Below are 19,207 nucleotides of genomic sequence, written 5' to 3' on the forward strand. Positions count from 1 at the left end.
GAAGCTGCATCAGTCAGGTTGGAGTTGTTGAGATTATGTTTTACCCAACACAATCTTGTATCACTTCACTACAAAACCCAGACCAATAACAACCTCTGGTCTCTCTTTCCAACCAAAAACATCATGGTGAGATATAATAGAAAAATAGCTCTAACCAGTCACCATCCTGGAAACTGCTTTACCCTATAATCCTACTTATACACCTGCTAGATAAAAAGTATAAGAGAGGAGATGGGATTGGCTGCCTCTATCCACAATCCAAAGGGTCTTCAATGACTTACTGATCCCTTGCTGTTGGGAGCTTCTTCCCTGACCTCTGCAGCACTCTTCACTCCTCTCCCAGCCTCTTCTGATGGACTCAGGATCTGCTGCACCTCAGGCCATTATCAAGCTGTCTGTCCTGTCCTTCTCCCTTGGGTCTTAGGCCCTCAGAGGAAACTCCTTAGATGGATGTAGGATGCAGACTTGGCAAACATCAAAGGTGGATCAATTCCTTCCAGAAGTTAGTTTTTTTTCAAACCCCAGTTATCTTCCAAGGAAACTTAGTGACCCATAAACACCACCATGAGATTTTTCAGCAGATCAGATTATGTTTCATTTTCTTCTCCCACTAGCTGCTGTGGTTAGAAAAAAATTATTGGTTGACTCTCAGTCCTTATTTCTGGGATCCTCTCTTTTTCCCAGTTATGTCTCTCTTTGCAATTCTTTTTACTACCAGGTAATTATTCCACTCAATTATTCAGCAAATATGTGGACACTATAAGCTTTTGGCCACATACATGGATGTAAAGATTAATAAAACACATTGCCTTTGACAAAATAATGTAAACTTCTGAGTCTATGGCAAAAACCAGAACATTTTACTATTTAAACAGACTCAGCAAATTTTCTGTTGGGCCTTGGATCAGGTAGGAGGAGTAGTAGCTTACTAGTATATACAAGGTTCCTTATGACCCAGCACTGTGAATAACAACTCTCAGGAAGCACTTTCTGGTCACTGCAATTTCAACTAGTGGCAGTGGGGGTAAAGGGGGTGGGAGGGCCCTGAGCAAAACAGAATTAGGGAAATAATGAGGAAACCCCTTTGATAGATGCTACCAAAAAGAAGTCCGCTTTAGCTTCCTGGATGTGAAGAAGAAGACCTTTATTAGAAAAGAAAAGTTTTTTTTTTTAATTTTTTAGCTTTGGGTACTTTAAGCATTTATGTACCCAGGAATTCATTTAGTATTTATTTATTATCTATTAGCTGTCTGGAATTGTATTTATAAAGATTTACTTGTAAACACACTATGCATACTTCCTCCAAAGAGTTTAATTTAGTAATATATTCTGGAGAGGGGAAAAAGAAACTAAACTGAAAGATAAAAATAGTGCACTAATATGAACTAACACTAATAGTACATTAAATGTAACAATGGGAAATTCAGGGTTCCATAGGAGCTGACTGATACAGCTTCTGCTCTGGTATTGGAGAGAGGCCCTGTCAGGAAAAATGTTCTTGAAGAAGCAATCTCAATGCTGAGATTCCACATGAATTCCATTTAGTCAGTGGTAGGGGCAATTTTCTTTGGTGATCTAGGTTTACAATATTCTGAGCAATTAGATTATGACTTAGACATGCTCGTGGCAGTTCTCTCCATTGAAGCTTTGTTGTATTCCATGTCGTGTGCAAGATCTCATAACTAAAAGTGCTGAGAAACACACACTGACTTCAGCGTAATGTTATACCTGAGGTTATGGGACTCTGGAGTTCACAGGAAAAATAAAATCAGAAATGAGAAGAGTTAGAGGTGGGGTCAATGCTTTCTACCAGATGACAGGGCCAGAAAGTAACACATCCTCAGAAAGATTTGGAGGAGTTCTGCATGAATCCGCCGTTAGGGAAGAGTGTAGAAGTTCTGATTCTTCTAATATGAGTCAAGAGTCCAAAGGATACTGTTAGCTAGACTGAAAACCAAAGAGAATGACCTTGACCAGGTAGAGATGAGGGAAGCAGTCATAAGAAACCATGGGAAGAGGTACACTTCCTAAAGTTAATTACAACTAGGGTTTATCAATTTTTTGCCAGGTTCTGTTCTGAGTGCTTTTAAAGGTATTGTTCCTTTTACAGTTTTTTTTGTTTGTTTGTTTTTGTTGTTGTTTTAGTTTCATTTTAGTTTCAGTTTTTGCATATTGATTATGACCCTCTACAAAGTCTTTCCCTGGGCAGCTTTTGATACTACACAAAATGCTAGGTCTCACATGGGAAGAGGCAGTATAATTTAAGCAAGAGCAGGTCAGCATTCTTAACCCATATTCAAAAAAGAAATTAACACATATTTTACATGGTTTAATGGGAAAGATCTTGGGAAAGTTGGAGTGAAATAACAAGTACTCTATGCTGTCAATCTTTGGTCTAATTGAGGCACTTCTTTTGGGCTCTCAGGGACATTTTTAGCCCCAGAACTCACACTGACCTTTCTGAGACCCAGGAATTGTTGATAGCATGGTGTATCTCCTTGGCCTTAATACTGTATGCAAGTGGGTTAAGCATGGGAGGCACAAAGAGGTAGATATTGGCTATAAAAATGGTGGACAGAAGATGGGGCATCCTTTCCAATGCAGTGCACCAGGGACAGCCACACCATGGGCACAAAGAAGACCAGCACAGAGGTGTGAGGTACATGTTTGCAAGGCTCAGTGACATTCTTCTGGGGAGGGTAGTCTTGCCACTGAGTGTAGGATGACTCCACAGGACAGTGCAGTGAGTACTAGGTCCAGCATCACAGAGAACACCATCAGTGTCAGCCCATTGTTGAAAGTGTTGTCTATGAAGGCCAAGTATATGGCCTCTTGACGTAAACAGAAAGAGTGAGAGAGGACTTAGGGCCCACAATAGAGAAAAGCCTTCAAAACTAAGATAATGGGAGCAAGGGCTGCAGGTCCCTTGAGGATGACAACCAGGTCTGCTCTGACTACTCACTGGCCACTGATAATGACCGAGTACCTCAGGGGGTGACAGATGGACACAAAGCAGTCAATGAACATGACAAGGAGCACTGAGGACTCCATAACAAAACATGAGTGGATGCAGAATATCTGGATTTGGCAGGCTTCAAAGTAGATACCATGGGAGTTGAACCAAAAGATTCCCACACTACTAGGCAAGGTGAATACTGACAGTCCAAGTCTATGACAGCCAGAAAGAATAGTAAATAGTACATGATGTGTGCAGATGAGGGTTGATCTTAATTAATTATCAGAATGAAAGAATTTCCTGGGATGGCCACCAGGTACATAAGGAAAAAGGATATGAAAATCCAATGTTCAATGGCTTCCAATCCAGGAAAGCTGATGAGGCAGAACATGGGGCTAAACTGAGTGATGTTGGACAAGAAGCATGAATTGAGAACTGGTCTGGCTTGGGTACAAGAGGAAAAAATGGAACATCCTCATTAAGGCTTATAAAAGAGAAAAGTTCTACCAAAAATTTTTGAGAAAATCCTGCTTTTATTGAGATCATAATTTTGGCCATGTCCTAGAGAAAGTCTAGTTAAAGACAGTACAGGGGCAGGAAGGCAGCAACAACACTGTTTTTATTGCCATCAACAACGACTACTATTATTTGGGAGCATCTGTCATATAAGATGGTTCAATAATTATCCTAAGTGCGACCAAAGAAACGCACATCGTAGCAATTATGTGTTTTGTTGGGTGGTAACAAGTCCAACGTGGAGACCCAGGGGAGACACCCAAACTGAACTATAGCCGGGCTGGTGTGGCTCAGTAGTTGAGCATCAACCTATGAACCAGAAGGTCAATGTTCGATTCCTGGTCAGGCTCGATCCCCAGTGTGGGGCAATGAAGGAGGCAGTCGATCAATAATTCTCTCTCATCATTGATATTTCTATATCTCTCCCCCTCCCCTTCTTCTCTGAAATTAATAAAAATATATTTTTTAAAAACTGTGCTATGAAGACTAAGAATTAACCACGAGTTGGAATTTTATAGAAAGGATTTCCAGGAAGAAGGAATAGCATAAGCTAGGGCATCAAGGTGAGGAAAAATTTACTGAGAACTAAAACATTTCCAATACTCAAATATGAAATTCAAGAGAGGTATGAGACAATAGCAGTCGTAGATAGGGACAGACTCTACAAAGGTTTATATGTATGTCAAAGACTGAACACATACTGATGATTGGGTTAAAGAAAGCAAGCAAGGACCTCATATTTTTTTGTAGAGTACATTGTTGGCAATCTGCAGGAAGAATTTAAAGTCTGTATTGGAGACATATGTTTTTTGGTTCATGGAGTGAAGTGAAGATATTTAACTAATAGCTTTCCCCATAGTTAAACAATATTATGTAATGGATAAACTACCACATATCGAGATACTTGTAATATCTGCTTTATTACATATATTAGCATCTATATAACAGCTTTCTACTTTGCTTCTCTGAATTATATATAATTTAAGTTCTAGTGTCCAAGAAATAGTCACTTATTAGCAATGCAAAACACTCTTAGCTATTTTTGCTTTTTCATTCCCCCACATTATCTTTACAATTATTTTTATCATTTTACAAAATAGTCTTCTTTGAAAGAAGACTGGAATTGCATGAAATACCTTTTATCAATTTTCATTCACTGTGCATCTATCATGGGCCTATTCTGAAAAACTCCAAGCAGCAACTTGCTGGTACCCAGATAAACATGAAATAGAGTTGCCTTTATGAAGTTCACATTTAGTAAAGAAAATATATTGCTAAACAGAGCTCATAAACAGTGTGACTATCCCAGGCTAAAGAGGCAGAATTGGTTTCTGAAAGCTGGCAGCAGGGAACAATGAAGGAACAATCTTTGGCCTCATCTCTGTGCCAGAGGGTAATGTTAGAATCTGGTGGATATAAAGTGAAATGAATGTGGGTATGTGACAGTTAGGGAGGTGGAGTATCAATATGTTGCTGTGAGTCATTCAGGCCTTAACTTTGAATGTATTAGAATCTATTATTAAATCTCTAAATCTATTACTAAAAGCATCAGTGCAAGAGTATACCTATTTGTCTATATGCTAGTGGTTTTTAGGGCATATAATACTATTTGCATATGTACATCTGTGTGTGTGTGTGTGTGTGCGCGCACGCCTGTGGCGAGGGAGAGAGAGAGAGAGAGAGAGAAGGGAGACTTTGTTTCTAGCTCTTTAAGGCTTTTATCTAAAACAAATCAAATTTGGATTCCCTAGTTGTTTATTACTTGCCATTGTACTTCTACTCTTAACACTAATATCCCCCTTGGATATAATTAGATATACTTTTTTATTTAATTAGGATCTCAGCACTCTTTAGATCCTATTACCACCATCTCCTAAAATACCTCCACCTCTAGTCACTCTGGTAATTCTTTATGATGGAATTTTATATCTCTAGGCTACAACTCAGGTTTTTACAATTTGGTCAATTTCTCTACTGAAAAATTATGGGCCACAGAGAGTGAACACTGTATGTTCTAACATTTTTTTAATGTATGTATTTGATTTTTTTAAAAGCTAAATGTGAAAGACCTTGTTTGCTGAGAGAGATCTATGAGGACTGGAATATAAACATCAGAATGTGGTGTGAATTTTATAGTCATGTTCCAGTGCCCCTGTATGTACTAGAAATGTGGGGAGTGAGTCCAGAACAAGGTTTTAACTTCACTCTTCATGATGGTCCATAGCTGGGCCAACAGAAGCAAGGGCTCAATCCCTATTCTGATCACACAGAGACTGAGCCCTCAGGAAGAGGCAGTCCCCCCGAGTAGCTTCCTTTCTGAAATATTATTCTATGACTCTTTCCCTCTCTGCTCATTGAACTAGAGCTCCAGAACCGACAAGAGTACCGTAAAGCTTTTTCTACTTCCCCATCCCTCAGGTCCCACTTTAATTATTACCTCCTTTGAGAGCCCTCATTTGTCACACCAGCTTATGCAAGTCTTTTTAGTTATTCTCCCTCGATTGCATCAACCTTTTTGTTTCCTTCACAGCAGTTCTATAAAGCTGTAACTGTTTGTCATTGTATATTTACTATTATTTTTCTTCCTTATTAAAATATAAGCATTATAAAGGCAGGAAATAGACACACCAATATATCCTTGGTACCTAGTAATTATTGAAATATAAGGTCTTTTTATTAAATAATTAACTAACTGAATGTAATTTATCATTAAGTAACTAAATAAAATAAAGTAGAACAGGTATTTTCAGTTGTTAAATCTTAATGCCCAGACATGTGTGCTTGTCTGGTTTTGAATATAATTTTCTCTACAAATGACTGTGACCTGAAAATATCACCACTTTAGTTTACTCTATGCAGATACTATTTGTAAATATTTGACTTACGTTACTGTAGTGGTTCCAGTCTGGGCTAGTCAGCATAAGATATATATCTCTTTCACCTATCCTAGCATTAATAATCCAAACTCTGAGCTTCCGTATCCACTGTAAAAGACTGAAACTGTCAATAATAGGGATAATAACTAATAACTACATGAATAATCACTCTTATCGCTAGTACTCTTTCATTCACTGTTTGGTAGACTCTAGCCTTTTTTTTTTCTCCTCATTTTTTTTTTCTCCAGAGCAGCCTGTAGATGCTGTACAAGCCACAAGATGGCAGGAGAGGTTTCTGGAACAACTGACTCAGTGGGGGCCACCCAGAGGGAGCGTGTCTAAAGAACTTGTTGATTCCATAGAAGGGGGGTGGGAGGCAGGAAACCAAGATCTCATCCCCACTTCCTTATCCCAAGTGGAAATGCTGAGAAAATGTCTTCCCTTTTCCTCTCTATTGTCAACAGTAAAGCCATCAAGGTCATCAGTTTTAAAAACCATTGGTTTACATGGAGTCTTAGTCTATAGTCCCTCTAACCCAAGAATGTGCAAGGCAGCACTGTTTTTAATGTAGCATGAAATAGCAATGCCACAAACAGTCCCTGCCATCAAACAATAAGAATGTATTTAAACATTTTCTTATGTATGTATGTAAATGTGTAGAAAAAGGCACGGTGGGATGCCTATATTATAAAAAGGGATTATCTCTCTAAGGAAGATAGGAAGGTAGAGGTGAGTAGTCTTTCCACTTTATACTTAAAATATAAAATAGCCGAAACTGGTTTGGCTCGGTGGATAGAGCATCGGCCTGCGGACTGAAGGGTCCCAGGTTCGATTCCGGTCAAGGGCATGTACCTGGGTTGTGGGCACATCCCCAGTGGGAGATGTGCAGGAAGCAGCTGATCGATGTTTCTCTCCCATCGATGTTTCTGACTATCTATCTCTCTCCCTTCCTCTCTGTGAAAAATCAATAAAATATATTTTAAAAAATAATAATAATAATAAATAAAATATAAAATATAGTTAATATCTTATATTTATTTCATAGACGTGTTTAAGATATTTCATGAAAAAAATTTAAATATGTCTTTACTAGTTACATGATTTTGAAAATTTTCTCAAATTATTGTATTTTATTTTTATTAGTAAAAATAAGATAAAAATCTGTTCAGTGGAGTTTTACTGAGTGATAATGAATATAACTCTAATAGTGCTGCATTTGGCAGATAGTGGCTGTTAAAATACTACTGCTAATTGATTTCTATTATTAATAACAATTTCATTTAATATTTGTTAGACCATCATTTAGTGTCTACCTCCCTGCACACAAGCACATACACATCTTCTATCACCTTGGCCCCATGAAGTTCTAGGAACCAGTAGGCACTTAGATTATGTTTGTGAATCAATGAATGCTTACTTTAAAAGACTTCGTCCTCTCCATATGTCTAATCTTAGATCCTAGTCATACGGCCATAAATATTTTGATGTCCCAAACACTCTAGGACAGATTCTGCTTCACAGGCACTGTTAGTGTATCAATGTCCACTTTCGGAAGGATTAAAAAAACACATCTGGTCCACACGACTGACACAATTTAGGCTTCTTTGCAGTCTAGGCCAGATTTGAGAGGGTCATGAGGAAGGGAACAGTTTCTGAGTAGAAGCTTCAAACATCTTCAAAAGAAAGTGCCTCTGAATGCTCATGAGAATGAGTAAGTCCCGTGTTCTACTCCCAGGAACACTTTGGCCTACAGAGGAAAGCCACCACCAGCTCTATATATTTGGCTCCTCCAGTTGCTAAACATAGCACCTTAAGTCACTGTCTCTGAGAATCTCAAAATCTTCTTTGAAAAGTTGAACTAAAACCTCCACCATTTTCTGATTTCTCACAGGGGCTATGTGAGAATAGAATGCAAGTCTCTCCATTATCAAGTGTTGTGCTTATATAGAAGATTTCACAGAGTCCTCACTTTCTTTAGCAGGCCAGACCCTTCCCACCCTGAATATCAAATGATCCCATTTTCACAAAATGTCTAACAACAATAACAACAACAACTAAAAATCCTACAGTATTTACCATGGTCCAGGAACGATTAAGTGCATGACATGTATTAGTACATTTAATCATTAAAATAATCTAATAATGTGAATACTGTTAGTATCCCCATTTATAATTGAACAGATCAAAACACAGAAAGATGACACAATTTGCCAAAGAGTACACAGCTTGTAAGTGGCAGCTGGCATCTTAAATCAGACGGTTTGATTCCAAAACTACTGCAGTAGATTGTGTATTGAGAAGCCTGTCACAATGGGTCTTTAGAAAGCTATAGAGGTCATAGCTGGATTACCTGTGCTGGGCCAGTTAAGTAATTGGTTGAAGTTACAACAAATCTTAGTAAGCTAGGGGCTCTATAGGAGCAAAAAGCCAAGTGAAGCTTGGGTTACTTGTGAGGTGTAATTGGAAGAGGTGTAGCTCTGCCTTGGTAGAAGTAAAACTTTGAAGAACATTTGACTCCTTACTAACTGGTGAGCAAGGCCCAGGAAATGCTTAGTCTTGGTTGCAATTTTGTCATGAGGCACTGATCACAAAACTAGATTTAGGAAGAACGCAAGAAGTGAAAGCATGCATTTGAATGCATATATTGAGCTCGTGTCTCTCTCCTAATGCACCAGCGCCTCAGAAGCATCATTTTTAGTTTAACTTCAAAAACCTCTGTTAAGAATGGTTTTCTTTTAGTTAACGGTGAAATTAAAACTCCGCGGTTAAGTGACTTTGCAAGGTCATATGCCCGAGTGTGGCAGAGCTTCTCTTCCACCTGAACCACATTGAGAGACTGTCCTAGGCCCAGTGCCAAGAGGGCTTTATCCTGGACCATTCACTGCAAAGGGAGGTGGCAGTATTTGCAAAACTTGGGAGGGAAATGGTTGGAGACCATGAAGCTGTGCCCAAGAGATAAGACCTCAGGTCCTGGGAGGAGCTGAAAGTCTGGGCCTGCTATCTCATGACTCAGCACCTCACCATAGCCCTCCCAACCCTGCATGCACAGAAACTCCCATGGGTTAGTCACTGATGAATAATTATTTTCCTGAATTTAAAATGTTATCCCAGAGACATTGGATCCCAGGGGAACACCTTGATTTCTCGTCCTCCTTTAACATCCTACCCACACAGAGAGTATCCCTTGGGTTCTTTTTCTGATCATCACTCCTGCCTCCCTGGCTCTCTCTTTTTCTTCTATACCTCCTTCCTCTCATTTTCATTCCCTCTATTCCACTGAATTTTAACTTCCCACTTAAGGCTTGTTCTCTCCTCCTCACTCACTGTTTCTTATCTTGACACTTGAACTTACCTCTAAGTCACCTAATCTTAGCAGGAAGCTTGACAAGCAATGCATGGTCCATATGAGCTCTTGTGTTACCAAGTAAACCACAAACAGGCTTCTCTACAGGTGGTTGATTTTGTCTCCCTCTAACTACCACCAAAGAAATAAAGCATTCATTCTTTGGAGAACCTTAGAGATAGGAAAAAGTATGAATAACAAGTAAAACTTCAGTGTCTAATACATGTGCCAGACAATGTACTGAGCGAGGAGCATATAGTAGTAAGTGTGAAAAATAAAGTTAGTTCTTGTTCTTGTGGATTTTAAAGCATAAAATAGATTCAAAGAATGAAAGAGGAAGGAATAACAGCAATATTTTAAAAATGTGATAGAGAATTTACAGGATTTTGGGAGCATGTAGGTGATTTACTTTATTAAATCTGACAAGATATATGCATGGCCATGGAAAACTTGCCAGAGTATGTAATATCTGACAGATGTGTGAGAATCAGTCAAGTATAAAGGAGGGAAAACTTTGTTCTGAGGGAAGAGGAGAATAGAAATTTCTAAGGCAAGAATAGGTTTGAAGAAATAATTGATACTCAATACAGTTAGAGAAATCAAGATGACAGTAACAAATGGTTTGATTGTAGAAGTTTTATTGCTTCCAAAAAACATGAAAGAGGTCTAGCCTGGTAGCCCTCATATGACAGGGAAGGTGTGAAAACACCATCTGTGTTGGAAAGGACATGGAGATTCTAGGACATGGAGAAATAACAATATATTACCCCGGGCATTAAGAAGGATATTCTAGAGTTCATAACATATCTACCAAACCTCCAAGACCTCTAGACTTTCACTTTAAACAACTCCTTAATTGGAGTTCCAGCTTCTCTAATTTATAACCATCTAATTTTGGTCAAACTCCTTTGACTCTCTCAGTCTCTGAGGCTCATTTGAAAGTAATTGACACTAGGTAGCTTTGTCATGACCTGTGAGGACTGCAATATCACTTGGGAGTGGATTGTAAATGGTGAGATACTATGCATAGTGAGGTTTTGTTGTTATTGTTATTACATTTCTTGTAAAGGGCCATTTTAATTCTGTTTGGCAGAAGCAGACCAGTATCATTCACACTCAAATATGTTGAATCATTCCAAATTGCTCAAAATGTTCGTAGAAGATGTAGAAGATCTTCTTTTAAGAAGTCTTGGGGTGCCTGGCCAAGTAGCTCAGTTGGTTGGACCATCCTCTTGTACACCAAAACATTGCAGGTTTGATTCCCAATCAGAGCACATACCTGTGTTGCAGTTCAAGCACCTGTTGAGATGTGTACAAGAGGTAACCTCTTGATGTTTCTCTCTTTTTCTCTCTCTAAAATCAATAGAAATATATTTAATCCTCTGGTGAAGATTTTTTAAAAAGGGCTTGAATCTAGTGAAAGGTTACTGTTGTTATGAGTGGATTGGAGAAGGGATGATAGAATGGGAGGAGTATGTTGGTAAGTACAGAGACCAATTGAATCCTGAAGCATTGGACTTCTTATGGGAGTGAGGGAGTGACAGACTTTGCTTTTGTGGAGTTCAGAAAAGGAGCAGCAGAATGTAAAAAAAACCAGCAAAATAAAATAAGAAAAAAAGGAAACGTTTTTGACAAGGATAAGTCTGAGTTGCTATTTTCACAACTCCAGTCAGTGCTATTTTTTATGCCATGCTGAGGAAGGCGGGAAGGCAGAGCTAGAGAGCGTAATTGTTTCATATTATGCAACAAGCATGGTCTGGGTATGTTGCATATGTGCCCTAATTTTTAATAGAATGCCCACAAAAATCATATTTTCCCCATATTAATAACCGATACTGGGATGCCTTATCAGCAACCCAAAACTTAGACAACTTTGATGTTCTGGTAAAAGCTCTGCTCAACCAGAAACACAGTATATCTGCTAAGCCAATCAGGTGTTCTCATCACAAATAAGGTTGACAGTGTGGACAACTATGAGTGTGTTCATCACAAATAAGGTTGACAATGTGGCCCCAGCCTATCATATTTTCAATTTTTCTCTTCCTTGTTCTTTTTTAAAAAAAATATTTTTATTGATTTCAGAGAGGAAGGGAGAGGGAGAGAGAGATAGAAACATCAATGATGAGAGAAAATCATTGATTGGCTGTCTCCTGCATTCCCCCTACTGGGGATCAAGCCCGAAACCTGGGCATGTACCCTTGACTGGAACCCAAGATCTTTCAGTCCACAGGTTGACACTCTATCCACTGAGCCCAACCAGCTAGGACTCTTCCTTGTTCTTTATTCTTTATCCTATAAAAGCTTTCTGCCTTCTGCTCCACTTAGCAGTTCTGCAAGTGGAGAGTGTCAATGTAATGAAGTGTTTAATAATGTTTATGTCACCTAAATTGTCTCCATAAATCATTTTTTAACTTTTCAAAGATCCATAATTCTAAGACTGTTGCCTCATGACCTTGAAAAGTATATCCATCAATGCATAAGGTAGGGGTCCATCCCTAGGGAGCCCTTGAGATCTCCTATTGGAGAAAAACAATTTCTCTAAACTAATCATTCTGTTCCCGAAACTTGGAGGCTTCAAGAAGATACTCTGGATCTCTCTTCTCTTAGGTGTCTTCTCATGGAGCAACCCTACCCTGATATTTACTTAAACAACTTTACATTTGCCTTTTTTTGCTCCAGCTTTTTTTTTTTTAACTCCCAGAACATTGTTTATATTGAAGCATATGAGAGTATAAGATTCAGGGCAGGGTATTAAATTTATCTATCAGAGAAGATTCTCTACCCTGCCTCCCTTGATCCTACACTTGAGATGTTCAGTAGAGGCCATCATGATTTCAGAGCTCTGCTATATTTCATAGGACACACTCCATTCAAGAGAAACCGAAGTTCCCAGTCCTTTATTTTTTTAATTTATCTTTATTATTGTTGAAAGTATTACAGACGTCCCTCCCCCCGCCCCCCGTGACCCCATCCAACATGCCCCCTCCCTCTCCCCCAGGCCTTCACCACACTATTGTCTATATCCATGGGTTATGCATATATGCATATAAATTCTTTGGTTAATCCAAATCTTTCATTTCTTGTAAGTTCTTTCTTTTATCTCTTTATCCCATCTCTGCAAAATAAGGAAGAACAAAAAAGGAAGAGAAAAACTTTTGAGCGTGTCAATCAAATGTGCCCATATGAAGCCTTCATAAAACATATTCTTATCCTAATACCCTTTATATTAATCTTTTATGGCATGCCCCAGGATCATTGAACCTAGAGAGAAAGTAAAAGGAAAAAAAGAAAAAGGAAAAGGAAAAGAAAGAGAAAAAGAAAAAGAGATTTCCTTTGATGTGACTTAAATAACCCTTAAGTCATTCCCAAGATCACAAAGACAAAGTTAACTCTGACAAAGAGCTGTGACCTTGGATATTTTAGGGTATTAGATGAGAATATAATTTATAGTTCCCAAATATTATAGGGCATAATAACAGAGACATAAATAGAAGAACCAATAGACACACAGAGAAATGTTCAAGTTTCATTCATTTTAATAAAATACTTATATTTTATTAAAGATTTTTTATGTTACTATAATACAGTATATCAAAAGACATATGATATCATTATACTCCTGGAGCACACAGTCTAGAAGCTACAAAAGGAGAAACACAAATTTCACACATAATTACAAACAGATACAAAGCCAAGTTGAGTAAAAACAAATAAATTAATATATAAACAAACAGTTCCTTCAACTAATCTGACAAAATCACTTACCAGGCTGGAAGCTTCTCTAAAGATCTAGTTTCATGTTTGTTTTCTCATGTTACTCATAAATCTCACCTTTTTCTCATGTTACTCATAAATCTCACCTTTCTGGAAATTTTTCACTTTTCTGTGACTAAGAGTAGGTATAGGAGTCAGAGATCACTTTCAATGCCTGTTGACAGATCCCAGAGACAAGGTCTACTATATGAAGGGAAGTTACTAGTCACTCATGGTCCCTTGTGTAATCCTAACATTTTATTTTATTTTATTTATTTTATTTTTTTAAATATATTTTATTGATTTTTTACAGAGAGGAAGAAAGAGAGATAGAGAATTAGAAACATCGATGAGAGAGAAACATCGATCAGCTGCCTCCTGCACATCTCCCACTGGGGATGTGCCCGCAACCCAGGTACATGCCCTTGACCGGAATCGAATCTGGGACCCCTCAGTCCGCAGGCCGACGCTCTATCCACTGAGCCAAACCAGTTTCGGCGATCCTAACATTTTATACTCTATCTTCTCTTTATAAGAATATCTCTTTGATTCACTTTAAAACCTGTCACTTGACTCATGGGCACTGGCTCTTCAGTGGGCCGTAGAACTGCAAACTCCTCCAACCCTGAATAGACTGTGAAAAAAATCAACCTTAATAGATATTTGGAGCCAGAAAAGATAATTTGTTTCTTCTAGTCACAAGCACTGACTCCATCCTCTCCATTTCTCCCCACTCACACATATGACCAAATCTTTCTCATCTCTGGTATTTTGCACATTTTAGGAACACTCATTTAGCTTTACCTATGACATTCTTCCAAACTGGACTTTAATGCCACTTTACTGTCTGAAAATACATATATTTGTTCTCAGTATCTGGGACTGACTCATCAAGACAATGACCATCTAAATTAGAAATTATAACTTTAAAAAAATCAATATATGATTTTAAAATTAATTTTAGAGAGAGGAAGGGAGAGGGAGAGAAAAAGAGAAACATTGATGAGAGAGAGAAACATTGATCAGCTGCCTGCAGCACAACCCCTACTGGGGATCAAGCATGTGCCCTGACCTGGAATTGAACCAGTGAACTCTCAGTGCATGGGGAAATGCTCAACCAACTGAGCTATACCAGCCAGGACACATCTTTTTTTTTATTTTTATATAGTTATATCGCTGTTATATTATTTACATATATTATTAACAAAAATAATATTTAAAAGTGTTCAGCAAAAATTTAACTCAATAGACTTGGATATACTTGCCCTAGAGTTGGCATATTAAATTGAGGACGAGGTAAGGCTCATTGCTTTACTTAGTGCATTTCTGTAGATAGCAACCAGCTCTATGCAAGTGAAAAAACCAGATGAATATTTGAGGTGAAGAATGTAATTACTGGGTATATCAGAGCCAATACATGAAGAACATATGGGATAACAATGGAATTTGACTCAAATGCTGGTGATGGGCACCATAGATCCAAAACAGGCTCACCAAACAGGGTGAGTTACCTGGGAAAACAGTAAATTAGTTGGGAACTTGACATATATGCTTAGCACTGTACATATGTTATATTGTATACAACTCAGCAATAAATAGGCAGGGCAAGATTATGTTCTAAATAGCAGAGGTTGGTTTCCATTGACATGCCTTTCCCCAATTGCTCCTACAAACAAGCTGTTAGCTTTTCTATGTTTCTATGTAAGCAGAACAATGAGTTAAAGTTATGCTCTCCTGTGAGGCCGAGAGAATAAGCGAATTATTCCCCTCTGGATCTGCTTAGTCTTAATGCTATAGATGACAGGGTTCATAAAAGGGGGGAAAAGGAAGTAAATGTAGCTCATTGTGATGTGGACCACCTGAGGAGCATGTTTTCCAAACCTGTGGATAAATGTTAGACCAACTACAGTGACATAGAAGACCAGGATACAGCAGATGTGGGAGACACATGTGTTGAGGGCCTTGGCCCTTTCTTCTCCAGAAGCAATGCCCGTGACAGTCTTGAGAATAAAAACGTAAGAAAACGAGATAATGAAAAAGTCCAACAAGACCATTGCAAATACAACCACGACTGGATAGAGACGATTGAAGGTGATGTCGGCACAGGCTAACTTGATGACATCTTGGTGTAGACAGAAAGCATGGGAGAGTACATGGGATCGACAATAGGGAAACCAGTGAAGGCGAATAATTATTGGCATAATTGACAGACTGGCCCTTGTTAATACCCCCACCCCAATCTTCATTACTCTAGCATTTGTAAGGATGGAAGTATATCTCAAGGGGTTGCGGATGGCAATGAAACGGTCATAGGCCATGGCAAGCAAAACACCAGACTCCACAATAGAAAGTGTATGGATAAGGTAGGCCTGAGAGAAGCAGGCCCCATGGCCAATCTTTCTGTGATTCAACCACAGGACTCCCAGAACTGTGGGCATTGTGGTCAATGTCACTCCGAGGTCTGTAGCTGCCAGCATAGCTAAGAAATAGTACATGGGCTCATGAAGGTTATGATCATCCCTGATGAGAAAGAGAAGGGTGCCATTACCAAGAAGTATGGAGACGTAAACCACCAATAATGGGATGGAGATCCAGTGATGTGCCTTCTCCATGCCTGGGAAGCCAGTAAGCAGAAATGAGGAAGTAGTGGTATTGAGCCACATTGCAGGCCTTGAAAGGCGAAAATAAGTCCTTTAGATAATACAATAGAAGCTCCAGTTCTTTAGAAGTTTGTCCCTTGAATGTGCTACCTATTTATAACGTATTTATTAGTCTTGACTTCCAGGGATAACAAGGACAACAATTTAGTAATCTCCTAGAGGTTTTTAGGCATTGGAAAATAGAATGTATAAAAAACAATTCTACAAATTATTGAGGATTGCCTATATGTAAGGTTATTTAGCAATATGCCAAGGATATGGCAATGTATGCAAAACAGACCTGGTTGATATCCTTACAAATTACATAACCTAGAAAATAAAGACAAAATGAAAGAAGAAATCACTATATTTGAAGAGTGCCATAATCATGTTGCAACTTACAGGGTGATTTTTATGGTGCCCCTCATCTTGACTGGTGGTATCAGGGAGGATATGAAGGTTTTCCAGAATGCATGAAACCTAAAAGATCAGTAGAAAGTTGGTCCTGAGAAGTGTTGAAAGCGCAAGTACATACATCCTAGGGAAAAACTAATAAACAATAAATAAGCAAGTAAATGAAATAGACTCGTTGTTTTGAGGGAATGGCTAAAGGCTAAATATATCTGGGGGCAAAATTCAGTTGATGAAGTTCTAGAGACTTTGGGAGACTGTAAAAATGATACAATTTAATTATATGTGTTTATTTTCAAAATACATAGACCTCAAAATCCATTTTGCCTAGTAGCAAAATACTTTAGTTGTTATTGTACTCTGTTTCAAAGAATTCAAAATTTTATAACATAGATACAAAAGTAAGCAATACAAGGTGGATTTTATGATAAGCATTTGAGAGCATTATTTATTAACAGTACAAGACAAATTACTGGTGGTATATCACCTATTTACAGATACAAAGATAACAATTAGTTATTTAAGCAGGTTTGAGGAAAATGTTTATTTAAATTATGGAGTATGGTGAGATTTAACAAAAGTGAGAAGGCTCTGTGACATTAAAATTTTAAGGTATCCTCTGGGGCAGACAGCCAATCTGCGAGAGTAAAAAAAAACATGAATTGGTGCCTCTGGCATCAGCTGGAGAAAAATGGAGCCAACTTCTATTATGGTTGGTATGAACTGAAAAGAAACATCTTGGTGTAAATTGAATGCATGACTCCCGGACCCCTTTTTGTCCATGGAAAAATGTCTGCAAGATTAATGGGCTTTTACTTCAGAATACTCTGGCTGAAGTTCTAGTTCTACTACTGTGTAACAATAATGATATTAAGAAAGTCACTCAAACTTAAGCTTTGGTTTCATTATCTTGAAATGGTACAAGCAATTTCTGCTCAGTCATGCTCTTGACACAGGGTGTGAAGATGGCATAGAATTGCAAATGGGGAAGTGCTTTGGGAAGAATGCTATTCTTCACGTTTGAAATTTGGTTGTTATTACTTAGAAGAGCCTCCCCACTCCCTATCTAGTGGGTATGTAGCAGGATTAGTCATTAATCCTGAGATGTGTCAAATTTATTAAGAAGCCTGGGGAACAGATATAAGATAATGGAGTTTTGAGGAGGCTAGATTTGACTGTAAATAAAAGTATTAAACTAGAAACCATCAGAACACTGGATAAAAGATGATATGTTTGAGCAGAAATGGAAAGGGGAGAAGGAGAATGGTGAGTGTAGGAACTTCTGATGGTAGCTACTGATGTCATCAAGAGTGGAGCACTAGGCCAGGAGCAGATTGAGGGGAAAACCACACTCTGTTAACAGGGGTAAAAAGAGGAGGAATAACTGAGTCCTTCTGTAAGTAAAAGACTTAGAAAATACTCAGCTTATTCAGAATTAAAGAAGCAGGAGTGGGGGGCACCAGCGAGACAGATAGAACTAAAAAGCAAATGCCCCCCACCTGCAGCATTTGAGCCTCAACCTATGACCCAGGAGGTTGAGGTTCAGTTCTTGGTCAGGGCACATGTCCAGTTGCAGGCTCAATCCCCAGAATGGGACATGCAAGAGACAGCCAATCAGTGATTCTCTCTCATCATTTCTAACTCTGCCTCTCCTTACCTCTCTGAAATCAATAAAAATATATATTTAAAAAAAGCAAATGTGAGAAACAAATGATTGTTCAGTTCCATTATATGCCAGGACACTAGAACATTACCTGTGGCTCATTATCTTTGTAGAAATGTTACAATAGCCTATTTCCTCCATTCCATAGAATCATACTACTTACTCATCCAAGGTCTTAGGTACATTAATCAAATGACAGAGTCCTTTTTATGCACTGTGGCTTAGAGAAACCTCAGGAATGGGTGAAATCTTTGTAGTGTTAAGAAGGACAACCAAACTTGATTTTTCTCTTTTCTGTCTCCATATTGAAAAACAACTTTTTTTAAAAGATAAAAGTTATTTAATCATCATTGTTATGTTACAATAATAGAATTGATGTATCTTGGCATTCTTGATATTTATTATTAAAAAATCAATCTAGCTTACATTCTGTTATTTATTTTACATGTAACTTTTAGAAGTTGCTAGCTTAGCAGCTTGGTAAGACATGCATAAATTGCCTCAATTCTTCATGAGTTAACAGGTTTTTCCTACCATTGCTCTTGTCTTTTGCATGTGTTCCTTTTTTTAAAGACTTGCTAGACTTTATAAACTCACCAATTATATTCAGCTGTTGTCCTATAGAGAGATCAGTTATTACACTGGAAAAGATACCAGTCTTTTCCCATTAAGTATTTTATAACTGGGAGTTTACACCTCTGATGGTTAACTAGATTATCGAGGTGATCATATCGTAAGGTATATAAGTGTCAAACCACTTTGTTTTACTCTTGAAATTAATATAATATTGTACTCCAATTATACTTTAATAAAAACTTTAAATAAAAAATAAAGAAACTATAGACTAACATCCTTTATGAACATCAATGCAAAATTGATCAACATAATACACCACCTCAACAAAATGAATTGAAAAACAGCCACATGATCATCTCAATGGATGCAGAAAGAGCTTTGACAAAATTCAAAGCCTTTCATAATAAAAATACTCAACAAAATAAAAATAAAGGAAACTACTCACACATAATAAAATCATATGTGAAAAATCAA

General features: G+C 38.0%; 1 protein-coding gene and 1 pseudogene across 1 annotated transcript; both read right to left on the reverse strand.

The window, feature by feature from the left end:
* Nucleotides 1-2,375: 2,375 nt before the first annotated feature.
* On the reverse strand, nucleotides 2,376-8,427 carry LOC139018409 (olfactory receptor 51M1-like; annotated as a pseudogene).
* Nucleotides 8,428-15,168: 6,741 nt separating this feature from the next.
* Nucleotides 15,169-16,107, reverse strand: LOC139018117 (olfactory receptor 51B6). Its single transcript, XM_070426757.1, has one exon. It carries the CDS (start codon nucleotides 16,105-16,107, stop codon nucleotides 15,169-15,171), a length of 939 nt encoding a protein of 312 aa, XP_070282858.1.
* Nucleotides 16,108-19,207: the final 3,100 nt, after the last annotated feature.

This window comes from Myotis yumanensis, unplaced genomic scaffold, assembly GCF_028538775.1.
Source record: "Myotis yumanensis isolate MYYU_CA2020_CCGP unplaced genomic scaffold, mMyoYum1.0.hap1 SCAF_10, whole genome shotgun sequence".
In the NCBI taxonomy this organism is placed as follows: domain Eukaryota; kingdom Metazoa; phylum Chordata; class Mammalia; order Chiroptera; family Vespertilionidae; genus Myotis; species Myotis yumanensis.